This window comes from Cyprinus carpio, chromosome B16 (genome assembly GCF_018340385.1).
Source record: "Cyprinus carpio isolate SPL01 chromosome B16, ASM1834038v1, whole genome shotgun sequence".
Lineage (NCBI taxonomy): Eukaryota > Metazoa > Chordata > Actinopteri > Cypriniformes > Cyprinidae > Cyprinus > Cyprinus carpio.
In genome coordinates this window covers 15919809-15938117 of record NC_056612.1, presented here as the reverse complement: position 1 = coordinate 15938117, position 18309 = coordinate 15919809, and the positions used below count along the sequence as shown (strand labels likewise).

The window sequence follows — 18309 nt, the reverse complement described above, 5'->3', positions numbered from 1 at the left end:
GGTTACATAAGACTTCTAACTGTATTATAGGGAACCGCATGATGGCAAGTAAATGTTGACAATTCTAATTTTGGGTGAACTATCCCTTAAAAAAAAGGAACCACCAGCACCTAGGCTACATTAAAATAAAAAACAAGGGTGGTAGGCTGTAAAACACAGTAACTTCACTACATTTCCCAGACTTCATCCTACACGCTACGTCACTCTTTGCCCAGCCCGCAGTTCCTTATGTGGTGGATCCTCCGGACTGAAACCGAGCGACGCCAGCGAGCATGGCAGACACAGAGGACCCTGGTCCAGGCGAGGCCACCGAGCCGGACACCCCGCGCACCAGCCGGCCACACTACGTCTCGTTCAGCGAGACCGTCCAGCCAGCAGTCGGGATGGTGAGCCACCTACTGAGCCAGCAGACGTCCCTAAAGTTCGACAAAAACATCAAACAGGCCTTCTATAACACGGGAGCGATGATCTTCGTGGCGATCTGTTGCGGAGCGGCGGTGTTGGTCTATTTCATCCTGGAGGCTTTTCTGCGTCCGCTGCTTTGGGCGGTGCTGTGCGGCACTTTCCTGCACCCCTTCAAATACTCGCTCGCCCGCCTCGGCCGCTCCTGGCTCAGCAGCCTGCATGACAGCGGCACACCGATAGTGGTTGGGACTCTGTTGGTGCCGGTGTGGTGCGTGAACTACGGGGTGGAAACTCTGGGAGGACTGGTCTTAGATCGGCTCAATGTACTGCTGGCAGTTGGGGCCGGTGTACCCCTGCTTTATTTCCTCTATCTGTTCTGGAGCGTGATTGGCATGCAGGTGATCCTCAGTCACGTCTGTACGGTCATCTGTCTCGGCCTGGATTGTTTCAGCGCGGCGTGGGTGAGTTCTGTCTTTGAATGGGACAGAGACACGCCTCCTGTCAGACAATGCGCAGGTGGTAGAGCGGTAACTGGTGGGATAGGGACTTAGAACTTCATTCCTACTTAGATAACAGAATAATGAATGAATTTATGTACATTTAGTAATGATACTTTTATAACATTCATAATTGTTTGAAACTTACATTTTGCAACAAAGTTTGGTATTATAATATATAGAGCCATATATACTGTATGTGACCCCCTGGACCACAAAACCTGTCTTAATTAGCAGGGGTATATTTGTAGCAATAGTCAACAATACAGTGTATGGGTCAAACTGATAAATGTTTCTTTTATGCAAAAAAATCGTTAGGATGTTAAGTAAAGATCATGCTCCATTAAGATATTTTGTAAATTTCCTAACATAAATATATCAAAACTTAATTTCTGATTAGTAATATGCATTGCGAAGAACTTCATTTGGATGACTTTAAATGCGATTTTCTTAATATTTGGATTTTTTTGCACCCTCAGATTCCAGATTTTCAAATAGTCATATCTCAGCCAAAATATTGTCCTATCCTAACAAACCATACATCAATGGAAAGCTTATTTATTCAGATGATGAATAAATTGCAATATCAAAAATTTGACCATTATGACTGGTTTTGTGGTCCAGGGTCACATATATCATATAGTGTTTAAAGCTAAATAATTTTCTGTCAGTGTCGAGCACGATCATGGGGTGTCCCATTCTGTCTCTCTTTCATCCATTAGAAAATCATATATTTACATTGCAAATCTGTCAACCTCTGTATTACCACATCTGGCTTTGGATAACCTAACCATATGCAAATATGTTTGTATAGAAAAGTATTCATGAACATAACTGTCCACGTGAAGTGTCAGCATACCTAGAACTGATGTTTAGTATATGAATGGGAACTGGAGCATGACATCCCAAGATGCTAAAAATATGTCCCGTAGGCTACACACACAGGCCAGATGATAGATCATAAGACATATTTTAAGTTCTTCTAAAGGTTACAAGAACTCTAAAGGACTCAATTTCACCATGACATTCAATTTAATTACCACAGTATCTGATTGTTTAGTTCTCTCTAGTGCTTAATTTATAACATGTCATGCGATGTCTATTATTAGTCTAATTTGTTATTTGCCCCTAAAATCCCCATCCAGCAGAACCTTGTGATCACCTAATAACAAGAAAAATTTATTCAAGACGCTGGCAGGGAAACTGGCTCTATTTTAAAAGAACAGGAAGGAGAAAATGATAAACTATATCATTTGTTTGACAATTATGACAGACTTTCTTATTTGGTAAAACAATTCCTTTGACCCACTTAATTGAAGTACGTGTTGATATCACCCTCGCAGTGCCTGTGAGGGCTGTGAACATACTGAGGGTTTTTGTGATTATAAATAGATCGGTGGCAAATGTTTGGTGCAGGCACAGTTGTTACCAGAGATGCCCATATGTTCTCTGTCTTTCTCTTTCTCAGGTTGGCACTTTAGTTATGGGCTACGTGTTGGCTGTGGCGTTTAAATGGACACCTAGCATGGAAGGTTACTTGCGTACACTGTCTGTGCCTGTATGGGCAGCACTTATTTTCTACCTTGGTAAGACCTTTCTGTTTTGAACCGGTGAATGGCTCTGTTTGGGTTTTAGTATAGACCTACAATCCTGTCAATGAAGGAATGCTAAAAATCCTCTCTTTTTCCCAGTTTCCCTGACAGGGTCTTGGCGTGTGCCTGTGTTTGTGGTGGTGGTGTTACTGCTAATAGTGGGTTCTCAAGAGAAGCCTGCGGTTCCAGGGAAAGGTGAAGAGGCCCTCACTTGATTTACCTCTGTTCTTGATGTCCTCTGACTCTTACTCCTCTCTTCTCTATGTGTAGGTGAGCTCTCTGGTCAGGTGCTCTCCTTTGCTGCTAATACAATCTTCATGGCAATCTCCTGCAGTAACGTCAGCCATGCTGAAAAGATCCAGGAAGAGAAGAGCACCAAAGAACCATCCAAAGGTGACACAAAAAAAGATAACAGACCACTTTTGCTGAGTTAATTCAAATTCATGTAGAGGGAGAATCTGTGGAATTCTGCAGAAATTATTTAAATGTGCAAGATTTTGCGTGGGTCAGGTTATGACTGACTTTCAGAAGTGTGTGCATTTTTATTTAATAAGCATATAGTCTATTTTGCTGCATGTTTCAGAGTGAAGCATGGCACTGTTTTCTTTCACATATGAGAAGCTCCAGTGTTTTTAGTGTCTCAGAGCTGATTTCTGCATTTGCTGTGAATTAAAGAAATAGTTTTTCATTGTCGTCATTTACTCACCCTCATGTTGTTCCAAACCTGTATGAATTTCTATCTTATGTTGAACGCAAAGAAAATATATTTTAAAGAATTTTGAAGGACCAAAAAGTTGTTGGTCCCAAATGACTTCCATATAGGGAAATAAATACTATGGAAGTCAATGGAGAACATCAACTTTTTCGATTACGGGCATTCTTCAAAATCTTTTTATGTTCAGCACAAGAAAGAAACTCATACAGGTTTGGAGCGACATGAGGGTGAGTAAATGAACTATCCCTTTAAACATAGATTTTAGGAGCACAGTGTTCTCCAGTTAAATTTTGTTTTTACATTAATTAAATTTCCAACCTTTCTGTGGACATATGATTACAACATTTTACTAGATTTGTACTGAGAAGCCTTTGTAAGCCTGTTTTCATAGTAATAGCCTTCCTTACAGTTTTCCACCAGCTCTTTATTGTAATTGTACTGTAGCGTAAAGTAAAATAATTAATAAACTATTATTTTTTTTACTATACTTTTTAATATACTATTAATTTTTTCTTATTATTATTATTAGTAGTAGTAGTATAGAAATCCACTTAGAGCTATCAGACCTGAGGAATTTCTGACAGTTTCAGTTGATAAAAAATACTTTATGGTCAAAAGTAAATTCACTCAGATACTGATCAAATGTTATGCAGTTTTTTTTCTTGTGGCATCGAAAATTGTATCAAATGTCAGTATTTTTCAAGGTATTGAGGTACTGAGGTTGGAAATTCCTGTAAGGCAACAACAATTCTATCATCATCAGTAAAGATTTCTTCTTCCCCTCACAGAAGCAATGGACCCCCCGAAGAGACTCTTTAGCATTCACTCATCTCGGCGGCATAGCAGACTAGAGTTCAGGGGAATCCAGCCCAAAGAGAAGGCCAGCGATATTTACTTTGTGCTGCTTGCGTGGGCTATAGTGCTGGTGCAGATCTGGCTCAACCTCTGGATCTTACAGTTACTTCCCATCCCTGTTGCTGGTAAATTTTGTGTTCATGTTCCTCAGGTCACAAGTGTGGGATAGTATGCATGGTTTCATGAATGGGTGTTATATTTTCCAGTTTGGGTACTGAAGAAGATGTTTGTCCATTTCGGGATGAAGGACTTCATTGGGCGGACTCTATTGAAATGGTGGGCCGCTTCTGAGAAGTTTGTCAAAGACAGACAGGATGCTCTGCTGCCTGGACCGATCAAAGGCCTTGCTCAGTTCTTGCTTCGGGTCGACACTAAGGTAATGTCTTGTATAGATACACACACACAAAAGCACTCCCCTGTCTGCTGACACACTGTCCTTCACAACACTTGCCTGCTGGTAGTTGTCGACACATGCGCACATTTATTTCTGGAGGTGACAGATCTGTGATTACAAAGAGGAACTGAATGTGGTTGTGGCTTGCTAATTCTCTTTTTTTCACACGACTAAGACAAGAAGTATTCATAACTGACAGAATAAAAGCTATGAAGGACAGATGTGGATGTTTCTGTTTATATCATTACTTGTAGAGGCATTTGGGAGCTAAACGAATGTTCACCAGAATGTGTTTTCAATGTGCGCGAGTAATTCTATAAGGAAATGTTATTAACCTAATAGTTGGTACATATTTCCTGTCTCTCAAATCAGCACTTAGCTCAAATCAAGAGTAACTATTTTTAGTCTGTGCACAGTGATTTGGTAATTGTTGTTTTTTCCGTCTATTGTTTGAGGTTTGTGACATGAGGAAGTCAACTTAAGACCAACTCATGCCAATGTCACTTTCATTTTAATGGGTTTGGTCTAAAGAGAATGAAAGCCCACTGTTGCAGTCAGTCTAGATGAAATCCTACACTTCTAAGAAAGCATTTGCCCACTCCTCCCTGACCCCATAGTAATCCAGTAGAGTAACCTAGTTTTGCCTTCTCTCATTCTTTAGCATGCTGAGTCCCACATGCTCTTATGAGCAAATGTACTGAAAACATGCAGGCTCCAAAATTACCACTCACCAAGAAGCAAATGAGAGTAACATTAGCTTGAGAACATTGAACTGTTACTAGCTGGTAACTGCTGACTTAACAAGGAACTACAACATAATACATGACTTCAATCAAATTGTAAGAAATATAATCTGACCTTCAATGATATAAATTACACAAGCAATCCAAGACATACATTTGCTGTGAGTTGTGAGTTTCATCTCAGTGGAAAATTCCAATCAGAAGTCCATTTCAAGGGGTCATTAACTGAGGAATCATAATTCCCTTGATCTTTTGATATATATATAAAAACATTCTGTGAGTTTCAGAACCCAAAACTTTTTCGTAAGGCTAAAAAAAGTTTACATTGAAGCCAATCTGCCAAAAAGACAGGATGTGGAATGTGCCACTTTATGATGTAATAGTGTGGCTAAACACCGCCTCCACAGAAGAAGGTCAACGCCTGCTTCTACATCACTCCCTGTTTAGTCCCGCCCACCGATTTGCACACAAGAATAAAAGAAGGTAAAAAAAAAAAGATGAGGACACTCACAAGAGGACAACCAAAGCAGATATTTCTTTTGTCCCTGATAAAGGCCTTTATTGTTCAATATGAATCTCTTCTTGTAATTTCACCATCTGGTCTTGTTCTGTTTTTGCCTTGAAACCACGTTGATGTTTGTTGCTTTCCTGCATTCTGATTGGTTGTTTCTAATAACCGTTTGTCTCTCTGTCTCCCTCCACAAAGCTCTGGCATTGGCTTAACAAGCAGGTAAATTATTTGTGCTGGCAGGTATATAAGAGAAAGAAAGAACAAAGGGGAAGAGAATGAAAGAATGACAGTGTGCGCTCCCATTAAAAGCTTTGGAGTGATGCTTTCCCCCTCTCCACTTCACCCCTCCATCTTTGAGCTCCGCTTCGCTCATTGGCTTATGCCTGTTTGTGCTGTGGAAAGGAGCGTGTGACTCTGGATGTGATTGAAATGCTGACGTACTAACTGTCAGAAAAATGCAGAACAAAACCCTGAGGAAGTCCACGGTCAGTTCCACAGCTCTAGATGTGTTGGGCTGGTTGCCTTCAGAGTGTGTGAGATGCATGCAGGAGGAGAACAGACAGTGGGAACGGAGGTTTGGGTGAAGGGATGCTTTGGTCTGTTGAGACCAAAGCTGGTGGCGTTGCTGAGTATTTCAGTGTGGGCGGGTTGGTAAAGGGGTTTCCTTCGGTTTGGTTCTAAGTAGACACACAAGCTTTGCTCCAAGAACTAGTGAGCTGCCTACTGCCCTTCGAAGGTAGAAGTGATAATCTGAGGAGTGAGAGATTTGCAGCGCTCTACATAGGAAACTATGCACACTACATAGGCCTAATTAAATTGATTAAAAATGACAGTGTTGAAACTGTTTCTATTTCAAATAAATGCTGTTCTTTTGAACTTCCTATTTATTGAAGAATCTTTAAAAATTGCTTTCATGGTTTCAACAATAATAGAAAAACAGCCAGAGACTCACCGCACTTTCAAAACAATCCAACCGAGGTGCGTAGAACAAGAAAGTTTCCCAAAAAAGTAAAATATTTGAAAAAAGTCTGCACACGCTCAAAAATCAAAAAGTCACAAGCGAGATAGAAGCAGTGTAAGCAATTTACTGAAAAAAAAACAAGGCAAATGTTCCGGTCACATGTTGACCTTTTTCAATGCCAAGCTAACAATGTTGGAACTAGGAGCCATCTTGATTTAAGAAATTACATGATGATTTAGGAGATCACATGATCAATCAGAACCAGCGCTGATATAAAAAAAAAAAAAAATATTCCGTTATTCAACATAATGATCTATATAATATAAAAATATAAAGTAATAAAGAAGGGGAAAAAATGACCACAATGTGTACATTTAAATCAATGGATAATATACATCAGATTTAGAGCTTGGCATTGAAATGGTCAACATGTGACCGAAATGTTTGCCTTGATGATTTTTTTTTATTTTAATTTTTTAATAAATTGCTTACACTGTTTTCATTTTGCTTGTGATGTTTTGTTTTTTGAGAGTGTGTGGAAGTATTTTACTTTTTTGGGGAACAATGTTAATAGTAAATGTTTCTTGAGTATATTAAAAAGATTTCTGAAGGATCTTGTGATGCTGAAGACTGGATTAATGGATGCTGAAAATTCAACTTTGCCATCACAGGAATAAATTAGATTTCAAAACATTACAAAGTTCCAAATAGTTTTATTGTTTTTGTTGTTTGTATGTTTTCTGCTGTATGCCGTTGTAAATGTTCCATGTACAGTAGCATCTCATGGGTTGTGTCAGATTAAGAAGAGTCTGACTGTAGCTCTTCAGGAGCAGATGGTGAAGAAGTTATTTTCAGGTCTGATAGTATGTCCCTCCCCTCAGGAATCCTGCAGCATTTGCCAGCATTGCTTTTAAACTGCATATTAGTCTTAGAGAAGGAGTAATTCTTTTCTTTTAGTCTTTTTTTTTTTTTCAGTTTTCTTCACAGTGTAAACTCATCCGTAATCAACTAATCTGTAATCAACATTACCAGGTTTGTGTGTGATGTTAACATTTAGCACTAACGGAACCAGAGAACAGGATTAGACATGCAAGTGCCGCCCGCAGGGCCAACAGAAGCTGGGTGAGCAGAGAAACCGAGTCCACCTGCCAAAAACAAAAATATATGCACCTCCTCCTGTTTACAAACCCTCACTGTTTCCTGACTAGATGATTATCAGCGGTGCTGTTTGCTCATTTACTCAGCAGATAGTCTTGCTTAGTCATCCAACAAGTTAGCAGTTATCAGAGTGGTTTAAAAAGGAACGTCAGCATGATTTTGGCTTATGAGTCAGTTACATTTGTGAGTTTTTATCATGATGTTTACTATTAATATTTTCACAGGGTAATGTCTAAAAACGCAAATTAGGCTGCATAACTGAACTTCTGTTAAGTTTTTAAAGGGAAACTTCACCCCATAATGTTATTTTTAAGGGGTGGTTGATGGTGATGTAATTTTTTTTAACTTTAGGTAAAGTGTAATGTTAGTGTTTGAGCATGAACAAACAGAGATACTGTCTTTTAAAGGTATGGCAGTTTAATGCCTACAGTTACTGCTGGTAGGGACTACAAAGAGTTACTTCCTGGGTTGGTGACATCACAAACCCTGAAATTTACATAAACCCCGCCCCTGGGAACATGCAACAAAGGGGGCGAGGCTGAGGGGCGTGACGTTTTTGGATTTTTTTTTTTTTTTTAAATGACATATTAACACACGTTAGACTGCATCCCATAAACACAATCAAGCTTAGAAAAAAGCAGTCAACCACCCCATTAATCTTATTTCTGTCTCTTCCTCACACAGTGCAATTGCATGACTTGAGAACACTTTAAATAATTTGAGAAATACACAAAGATGATATTTTTCCTTGTTGGGTAAACTTTATTGTTTCACTGAAAGAGGTGAGCATTTTACTTTAAGGTGTTCATAACCAAAGAACACAAGATTGTTCCTCAGGTTTGGCAGAGGGAAGCAGGTTTCTGTGTTGTCACACACTTGCATGAATGATCAGATCTGTTTTGTTGAAACTGAACTCTCTTTCTCTCCTTCTTTGCAGATGATAGTGTGGCTGGAGCGCTCTTTGGATAAGCTGATCAGTATTTTCATTATCTTCCTGCTGGTAACTGGCACACTGCTCATGGCCTTGCTGCTCACAGCTATGGTACCGTCTTTCCAAACCACTGTCCTTGGGCTGATTATTCCACTGCGTGACGGACGTGATCCGTGACTGATCCCACGCTCCAAACACATCATCTCTCACCAATTGTATTTTTGTTCACAGGTGCACCAAGAGAGTGTTCATATCATAGAGGTCACCAGTAACTTGATCAACGAGACCGTGTCCAACCACCCAGAGTGGGCCAAGTAAGCTGAAACACACCCTTATCTTACACTGGAAGTTAGGAATCTTCTCGAAATGTTGCGCAATTGACTATTTGTGTGTGTGTGTGTGTGTTGTGTAGTTGGCTCCCAGAGGCCCAAGTTGTCCAGAAGGCTCTAAACTCTGCTGCCACAAATGTTTACCAACATGGGAGAGAATGGATCACACATAAGGTCAGAGTTAAGAGGTGACAGTGCTGTTGAAGATTAAATGGAACAACATTCATAACATTTGAAGAGATAGATAAAACGAACGCGAATGGTGACCAAGGGCTGAGAAATGACAAAAAAGCAACATTACAAGTACCATAAAAGTAATTCATATGAATCCTGGGCTATATTCCAAGACTTCTGTAGTAATATGATTGCTTTGGGAGTGAAACCAACTGCAAGTTATTCACTGAAAGTGTTGTCATGTGCCATTGCCCTCAAAATGTTGTTTGCGTTATTTTGAATACGGCCTTATAGAAAAGAAGAGAACTTTAGCATATGCTGCTTTTAAAAAAGATTAGTAATTATGGAAATAATATTTAAAAATATATACATAAGTGTGTGCTGAATTTAATGTCTTTGGACACTTAATTGCATGTTAATTGCAATTAAATAAAAATATATTATAGCTTAAATATATTTAATTTAATTTGCCAAACTTTAGGGTACATCTTTATACTGTATGTAAATTCTTAATTACTTATTTTGTCCTTGAATACTGTTAAAGTGTACTTCTGAATGTACTGACACTATATTGTACTAAAATTTATTTTAATCTCTTGAAACCTGTTTGTCATGTATTTAAATATATTTGTAATGATGAAGCTGCAATTGAGTACATTTAAAACATCGAATAACACACTTCAGATTATTAAAACATGATTTAAAATGTACGTTACAGCAAATATTTTACTTTGACATTATTACAAATGTCCTCTTTTCAAGTCAACTTAAGTGGTCTTTTATTTAATTTATTTCAATTATATTAGCTGCAAGTACAGTTTTTAAAAACATACTTTTAAGATTTTAAGTACACTACAAGTGTACAATAACTTGGATGTGCATATTTAAATGTGACCCGTCTTGGTTAGTTACAACGACAAAAATCATAAAGGTATTCACAGTAGGGTTTAAAAAGTTGTTTCAGAGGTATAGTAATTGCATTTTCATTAAACATGAAAAAAAAAATAGTGAAATAATAAGTAATTTAATTATGAAATTAAATCTATAAATCAAATTTTATATCCATGCCTTAAACCATTTTATGTTTTACAGTATGTCTCTGTAAAGCTGAGTTAATAATTTATTACAGTATGTGAATGATTTTTAGTATGTGTGTATATTGTAGCTTCATAAGATGCTGGGTGATAAAGTAAACAACACGGCTGTGATTGAGAAACAAGTTCTGGAGCTGTGGGACCGTCTCTATCAGTCCTGGATTGTGAAGGTAATAACAAAACCTTACTCAGTTACACACACTCCCTGTCTTGTTGTTTGTTGTATTCCAGTCTGTGTTTTTGTGTTGTAGAACATGACTCACTCTGGACGAAACCGTGGACACAAGCTACATATGCACAGGCCGAACGGCTGGCTGGGGGACATACTGGACTGGCAGGACATCGCCTCATTCGTTCAGGAGAATATCGAGACGCTGCTCTCGGTAAGGGTTCAGTGTGTGTGTGTGTGGTGGGGAGTGTCTTTATTTGACAGACTGATGAATAAGTTGTCTGCGCTAGATATTGGAGTCTCTGTGGGTGGTGATGAGTCGAAATGTTGGCTTGCTGATATCCACAACAACCACGCTGCTCACCGTACTGTTCCACAGCGGCACCGCGCTGCTCAACTTTGCCCTGTCTCTGGTAATACACACATACACAATCTGATTGATTGGATTGGATATTAGTGGTGGTTTTAAATATTCATTGTTTTTCTGGATGCATAGGTGATTTTCCTGACCACACTTTTTTACCTGCTGAGCTCCAGTGGCGAATACTATAAACCTGTGAAATGGGTTATCAGCCTCACACCCCTCTCCCAACCTGGACCCTCTTCAAACATTGTAGGACAGTCTGTGGAAGAGGCTATCAGGTACAACATGTCCATGTGAATCTTTGGTTTGTCTCAAATACCTCCTAGTGTTCAACACAATATTCAAAGGCCCTCAGTATAATATAATATTAACAGAGCTGTTACTATAAAAATATAAGTATAATATAAGTATACAGTAGAGTTACTCATATGGGACACTGCACTTATTTGCAACCACAAAAGTACATTATTTGCATCTGCTTTAAAGCCTTGCTGGTAAAACGTTTCATTCACATGCTGTTCTGACGTACGCTTTTTCTGAGCATATGTACACCCGAAGTCACTGTGGACCAGCAACTGTTTGGTTCTCCACGTTCATCAAAATAGCATTTATGTTCAGCAGAAGAAAGTAGCTCATTCAGGTTTAAAACAACTTTTGAGTGAGTAAGTGATGGTACAAAAATAAAACACTGACAGAATTGACACAGATGACAGAATTTTTATTTTTGGGTGAACTATTCCTTTAACGATAACAAAACAACAAAACGAGAAAAATCACTTACTATTCTTGACCGAAGAACTTTTAATACAGTAGCTTTAGGAATCAGTCTATAAAGTGTTTTATTTTGATATTTGTTCATTCAATTTCTTGAATGCTCCTTCTAAATACACCTATTGTACCTAAAAAAATAAAGCACTGTTTGTTTTATTTGTATATTATGTGTAGTTGTACTGTGTATATTTGTTCTTATTTTTTAATAACAAAGATAAAATAATGAGATTTTTATCTTCGGCCACTTTTTTTTTTTTTTGTTACCTTGAAAGACTTTGTCTTAATAATAGGGAAATTCGTTTGGTTGTAATGCTCAGATAACTTGCAAAAATGACAAAAAATCGTGATAAAACCGTGAATCGTGATTTAAAAAAAAAAAAATGATATTTGTGATAAGTGATATGATATTTTTTCCATATCACCCACCCCTAAATCATCCTGCAGCCACCTTGGAAGTTTGCTGAGGTCCCACTAGTGGGCCCCGGCCCCTGGTTGAGAACCACAGCCTTAAAGGGATATTAAAAGTAAAATACAAGCATGTCCCCACTAGCAATAACTGACTTATCCATCAGTTTGTAAAAGCAAAGACTATAATTTGTAATGCACTTGCAGTGGAAGTCTATAAATACAGGAGGGAAGCAGAAATGTGATATTATAGAGATTTAATAAAAAAATAATAATAATAAAATCTTGTCATTTACTCAACCTCATATCATTCCAGATGTGTATAATTAGCTTTCTTAGATATTTTGAATTTTTTTTTTTTCCATAGAGTAAAAGTCATTTGGGTCGAATTTTTTTTTTTTTTTTTTCAAAATATATTGTTTGTGTTGTGTAGAAGAAAGAAATTTGTACAGGATTGGAATGATACTGGGGAGAGTAAATGATTATTGGCTGAACTTGGCCATTAACGCCAGTAAAATATACTGTACTTTATCACCACAAGAGGGCAAGACTGTTCTGCTTTTTCTGCCATTTTCCCATTTGAACAGATCATTTAACAGCAATCATGATCGGAACTGAAATGGGGGTGAAATTGACTGGGAATAATATGCTGGTTAAAAATTTGGAGGGTTCATATGCAGGTAAGGGTGACCCAGAAAATGGAGAATGAATGGGGTCACAGATCTGCTGTAGCACTGTGGTATCTTTGAGCATGATGCTTAACTTCATGATTACATTAACTTCAATGTAATTGGCTTGTATAAAAATGTTACATTCACAAGCACACTTTTCCCTTCATAGACAATGTCAGAAGCTTTGAAAGTGAAACGAGGAGAGGAATTCACTGTTTCCTGACTCAGCTCAGTGTGTTTGCTGATGCTGCCGTCACCCAGAATGCACAAAGATGTTCCATTAGACCTATTTTCATGAGCGCTATCACAGAGAAACTGATTGACTCTGACTCCAGTCAGTTTTAGGCTAACTGAGGGGAGAAGAGCCCTCTGTGTTTCTGCTCTGTGTCACTCTGTTTTCTGTACAGGGGTGTGTTTGATGCCTCTCTGAAGATGGCTGGATTCTATGGCCTTTATACTTGGCTTACTCACACAATATTTGGCATCAACATTGTCTTCATCCCCTCAGGTAAGTCTAAAATAAACACAGACATAAAAGACTCTCCTCTTCCCGTCTTAGGCATGTTTGACACCACATGTTCTGCATGTTCACACTGGCAGTGGTTGTAATACAGCTCTGAACAGAAAATATCAGGTTCCTGGATGTTGTCTTAGAGTATTTCTATTATATTTAATAATACATTATAAGTATGGTCTGTTGCGAATCTAATTTACATAAAAAATGGCTGTGTTAAAGGGGCAATAGGTGATTGTCTTCAGAAACATTTTTTGTTATGCTGGTTGAAAGTATCTTCACACCCTGACATCAGTCATTAAGTTAAGTGGTCCAAATGTATTTGTCTGTATTTATATTAGTGCTGTCAAACGATTAATCGTGATTAATCGCATCCCAAATAAAATGTATTGCTTACATAATATATGAGTGTGTACTGTGTATATTTATTATGTATATATAAATACAAACACATGCATAAATATATGTAAGAAATATGGTGTTTATGTATTAAATATTTATATAGAATATAAAATCTAATAATATAAATGTATATACATGTAAATATTTTTGAAATATATACTTAATGTGTGTGTATGTATATATATATACATAATAAATAAACACAGTACACATACATATATATTTGTTTATATTATATAAACAAAAACTTTTATTTTGGATGCAATTAATCGTGATTAATCGTTTGACAGCATTAATTTATATATTCTGTGGAAGGCGTAGGACCAAGAAATGTTTGTCCAATCAAAATGACTTTCCTACCTGCCTGTCAACATGTGTATTTGCATACTTTGGCAAAAAAAGGGGGTGTGGCTTTGAACGGAGATTTGCAGGGAGGGTGGGACGTTCGTGTTCAGTGCTATCAGGCTAAAGTTAGCATTTCCTACTGCACCTTTAAAACTGCCTGCAGCTGCTTATGCACACCGTGTGAAAGCTGTATCCTGTAAATATAGGTGACAAAATTATGCATGTGGTGTAAAACAGTCCTTATTGTTCATTTTGTGAGGAAAATTATAATGTTTATTTCAAAATTGTCGTTTTTTTTTACTTTTTATTCATTTAAGAATTCTGGAAAAATGTATCATGTTTTCACAAAATTACTAGTCTATTTTCAGCTTTTTATAATTTATAATAAGAATTTTTCTTAAACAAATCAGCATATTAGAATAATTTCTGAAGAATAATGTTACATTAAATAGTAAATGACTGCTGAAAATTCAGCTTTGCCATCCCAAAAATAAATAACATTCTAAATTATATTAAGATAGAAGACTGTTATTTTAAATTGTAATAATATTTCCCAATATTATAGTATTTTCGATTCAATAAATGCAGCCTTGGTGAGCTTAAGCAACTTTAAACATTAAAAAAATCTTGCTGACCCCAAGTTTATGTTCTCAGTTTTGTCTCTCTTTGTCTCTCTCTGCAGCAATGGCAGCAATCTTAGGTGCGGTGCCGTTTTTGGGGACGTACTGGGCGGCACTGCCAGCGGTGTTGGATTTGTGGCTGGCACAGGCAGAGGGGGTCAAAGCTCTGCTGCTGCTCTTCTGCCATCTGCTGCCAACATACTTCGTAGACACGGCCATATACTCTGATATATCAGGGTGTGTTTGACTTTTTTTACTTGATTTTTTGATGTCCAAATGTCAGCCAAACGGACAGTTTACCATTTCGTCATTATTCAGAATATTCCTCTTTGATTGTGTTTTTTAGTATGTGTGTTGGGTGTTTGGTTTTATCTGTCAGTGTCTATCAACAACATTTGTTCTCATTTTGTTTGCATATATTTGTATACCACACCCTCCAATAATTTGCATTAATATTATGTGTATATGCAGAGGTGGACACCCGTATCTGACCGGCCTCGCGGTAGCAGGTGGTGCGTACTATTTAGGTTTGGAGGGTGCCATCTTTGGGCCAATCCTGCTGTGCATACTGGTGGTGGCGTCCAACATCTACAGCGCAATGCTAATGAGCCCTAGCAGCAGTCAGCCAACGCCAGTGCAGAGCCACTTCCCTGTACATCATGACAGGTGATAACAGTCTATTATCGTTTATCGTTTGATTTGCTTTCAGCCTACTTAATCATTATAATAACCTTTCAAACTCTTTTTCTCTTCTATTCTCAGGTCATTCACAGAAACCCCAATGCAGCTGAGGAAAAGCGATGAATGAAAGGCGTTTGAGCAGCAGCCTGTTACACTAGTTAACAGCACCCCCTTCTCTGGTGTCTCCCAAACACTTTAAAAGAGGGCACTCTTTTAATATCTTCACCCTAAGAGATCTGTGGTTCTCATAGCACTTAGAATATTGATGCCCCTTGATGTTGACCTCTGTGCTAACAGTTCATTTAGCACTTAGCACTGTGATGCTAAATTTGGGTAATGCTGGGATACCGGGCTCAAAAAAGCTATGCCGCTTGCACACTCCAGTGCAAAGTTTAGTTAGCACGCCTGTGCGTTGTCTAGCACTGTACTGATGAATTATGCCAGTGCCACTATGCTAGCGTCAGTTAGCACACTAACAATACTATGTTTACATTGTGCTTTACTGTAACAATCCACCGGGGTCCCACTCAGTGGAGCATGTTTTCAGCTTATAGATCACTGATTATTTTTTGTTTATCTGGTAGTACTGATTATTTATCCCATATTGTGGTTGTGTGTGGCATTGTTGTCATGTAAATGGTTAAGTTTGTTTGAATGAAAGGAGATTTTACTATTTAAACACCTGTTTAAAGTGTTATACAGTATCTTTCTGTTTTCATACATAAACAGTCTTTGTTCCCGGAGATCTACCGTACCTTCCTGCAGAGTCAGGACTGAGCAGCGCTGACCTATTTAAATATCCTTATTCAGGCTGAGGATTTTATTTGTTTATGAACAAATTCTGTCTCGACAATAACAATGTGAAACTAACTTAAACTAGTCTGAGTTTTTGCATCTCTGCAGTTCTGTATTTGTCATTTTTGTTTTTTTACCAGCTTACGTTACGTTATGTTACCTCAAGCGTCTTAATGAAGTGTTTTGTTTGTGTTGGCTATAGACTGAATTTGCATAAGGTCCATTGCGATGTTTATGTACTACTCTTTCTTACATATGCATTTCTATATGTGTATGGATTTTATTTCACGTCTCTTGCAAAGCTTCCTGCTTAGGAAGGATGTTAAAATCTCTGTTTTGTATTAATGCATGTGGTTATTCCTCTTTGTAAATACAGTACTGTTGTTCAGTGCTTAAACATTATAAATAATCATCTTTTAACCAGTTAGACGAGATACAGTTTTAGGTAGAGCTAAATGACCAAATGCTGCTGGCAGAAATGATATCAGCTTGTTAATAGGAGAAACTGTAGGTCAAGCTTGAATACATTGCACTGAATAGATAATGTACTCACTCTGCTGTTTCCACTTTATTTAGGCAAGGTTATTCAAAAAGTCTTGTATGCACTTTTTTCGGTTCATGCCAAATGAGAGAAATATGATTTATAGTCAATTGTTGTGATAGCTATATGTGAAAGAAAAAAGCATGGTTTTATTTTTTTTTTTTATGTGAAATACAAAAAGCCTGAATGTCTGTTTTGTTCATACGCAGCACTATTAAAATTTTTCAATAAAACTGATTCAATTTTTAATTGGGTACATCTGTGTACGCTGTTTTTCTGGTTGGTAAAATTGAATTGTGTTTTATCAGGCTCATTTAGGGAATTGGATGTTGCAACCCACTGCAATTCCTGAGCTGAGCTTAAACCATTATCACAGTCATGTTGAAATGATTGACGTTCAAAGCGCACATTACACGTCCATCAATAATAACTTTTCTTTGAGTTTTAGGTATCTGGACTGACTGCTGTAAATGCTGTCATGTATGGCACTGTGGGTCTGCAGCTGGACATATCTCAAAACAAGCAGAGTGATATAAAAATTCCCAGAACTGTTAAAGGGATCATAAACAGCCTTTTTTTATTATTATTTTGTACTGTTCTCTGAGGTCCACTTATAACGTTATCAAGATTTCTACATCAAAAAACATAATTTAGACGTAATAAGCTATTTTCTGTCCTTCTTTTGACCCCCCTCATCAGAAAGCTCTGTTTGAATAGGCGTGGAGGATTGTAGACTCGGAAGTAAACGGCCATTGCTATGATTGATATATGTTGTGTATGTTTGACAGCCTGCATACTTCACAGGTGCTGCTGTGATCTGGGTTAAAAATGCATAAATATTACATAGCAAATGATCTGTAACAACAGACAAAGCAATGGCGATCACATAATAAAAACAATTACTCACACACTTGTGTTGCAACTTGAAACATTACTGTCGAATCCAGTATATTGGCACAGCATCATCTTTCAGTTTGATTGTAAACAAATTTGCGGTAAAGTGAACAAAGGACAGAAGCCTTACTGATGTGGTCTGTAACTCCATTAAATATAAAATGTATTAAATAAAATTTGTCGTTTGGTTTCTGCGCAGACCTGCATTCGTTGCTGTTGTCATTACCTACTACACATGCAAATCGGTGGGCGGGGCTAAAAAACATGCAGTGATGTGGAAGCAGGCGTTGATCTTCTGCGGAGGTGGTGCTTATCCACCTATCACATCATAGAGTAGCGCGTTCCAGCTGTTTTTAGACTAACAAGAAAGTTTAGAGTTCTGAAACTTATAAAAAATATAAAATTGCACAATGACCTCTTATCTTAAAAGATCAAAGAAATTTTGATTTCTCAGTTCATGACCCCTTTTAAATAGTCAAATTTGAGGACCGGAATTAACTTAGTTTTCTTTAAACTGTTATTGAGCTCAAGATTTATTTGCATACAATGTTACCTTTGGCCTCAGATGCCCTCTGATGAGTTCACACTTTCTCTGCCATTCTTCACACTGTCATATCAGAGAGCTATAAATTGAGCCACCTCAGAAAGGATTGAGGTGGGATTGAAATCGATTGCCATTCACTCTTGCTCAATTACACTGAACGGGGCTATTGACGGTCTCGGGTGCAGTGTGAGTGAATGTGAGAAGGCAGATTGGCTGTCATCTGATAAATGAGCA

The 18309-nt window shown here is 37.8% G+C and overlaps 1 protein-coding gene across 2 annotated transcripts; it reads left to right on the top strand.

Moving 5' to 3' along the window:
• The first annotated feature begins 160 nt into the window (after window positions 1-160).
• Window positions 161-16893, top strand: LOC109105980 (transmembrane protein 245-like). Of its 2 annotated transcripts, XM_019119287.2 has the most exons (18): window positions 161-866; window positions 2371-2488; window positions 2594-2689; window positions 2765-2887; window positions 3998-4189; window positions 4271-4440; window positions 5908-5931; window positions 8769-8873; window positions 8994-9076; window positions 9175-9265; window positions 10431-10529; window positions 10611-10742; window positions 10819-10941; window positions 11025-11170; window positions 13147-13247; window positions 14683-14857; window positions 15092-15286; window positions 15383-16893. In XM_019119287.2, the coding sequence occupies exons 1-18, from the start codon at window positions 273-275 to the stop codon at window positions 15426-15428; spliced, it is 2613 nt and encodes an 870-aa protein (XP_018974832.2). In that variant the 5' UTR covers window positions 161-272; the 3' UTR covers window positions 15429-16893. The 2 variants fall into 2 exon arrangements, with proteins under 2 accessions (XP_018974832.2, XP_042597016.1); XM_042741082.1 differs by lacking the exon at window positions 5908-5931.
• Window positions 16894-18309: the final 1416 nt, after the last annotated feature.

What these genes read in the sequence shown, in the direction of transcription:
- LOC109105980 (XM_019119287.2), top strand. Translation starts at nt 273, where the DNA reads ATGGCAGACACAGAGGACCCTGGTCCAGGCGAGGCCACCGAGCCGGAC. An exon ending in ATCAGTCCTGGATTGTGAAG is followed by an intron (nt 10,530 to 10,610) that starts GTAATAACAAAA and finishes TTTGTGTTGTAG; the next exon opens with AACATGACTCACTCTGGACG. An exon ending in ATATCGAGACGCTGCTCTCG is followed by an intron (nt 10,743 to 10,818) that starts GTAAGGGTTCAG and finishes TGTCTGCGCTAG; the next exon opens with ATATTGGAGTCTCTGTGGGT.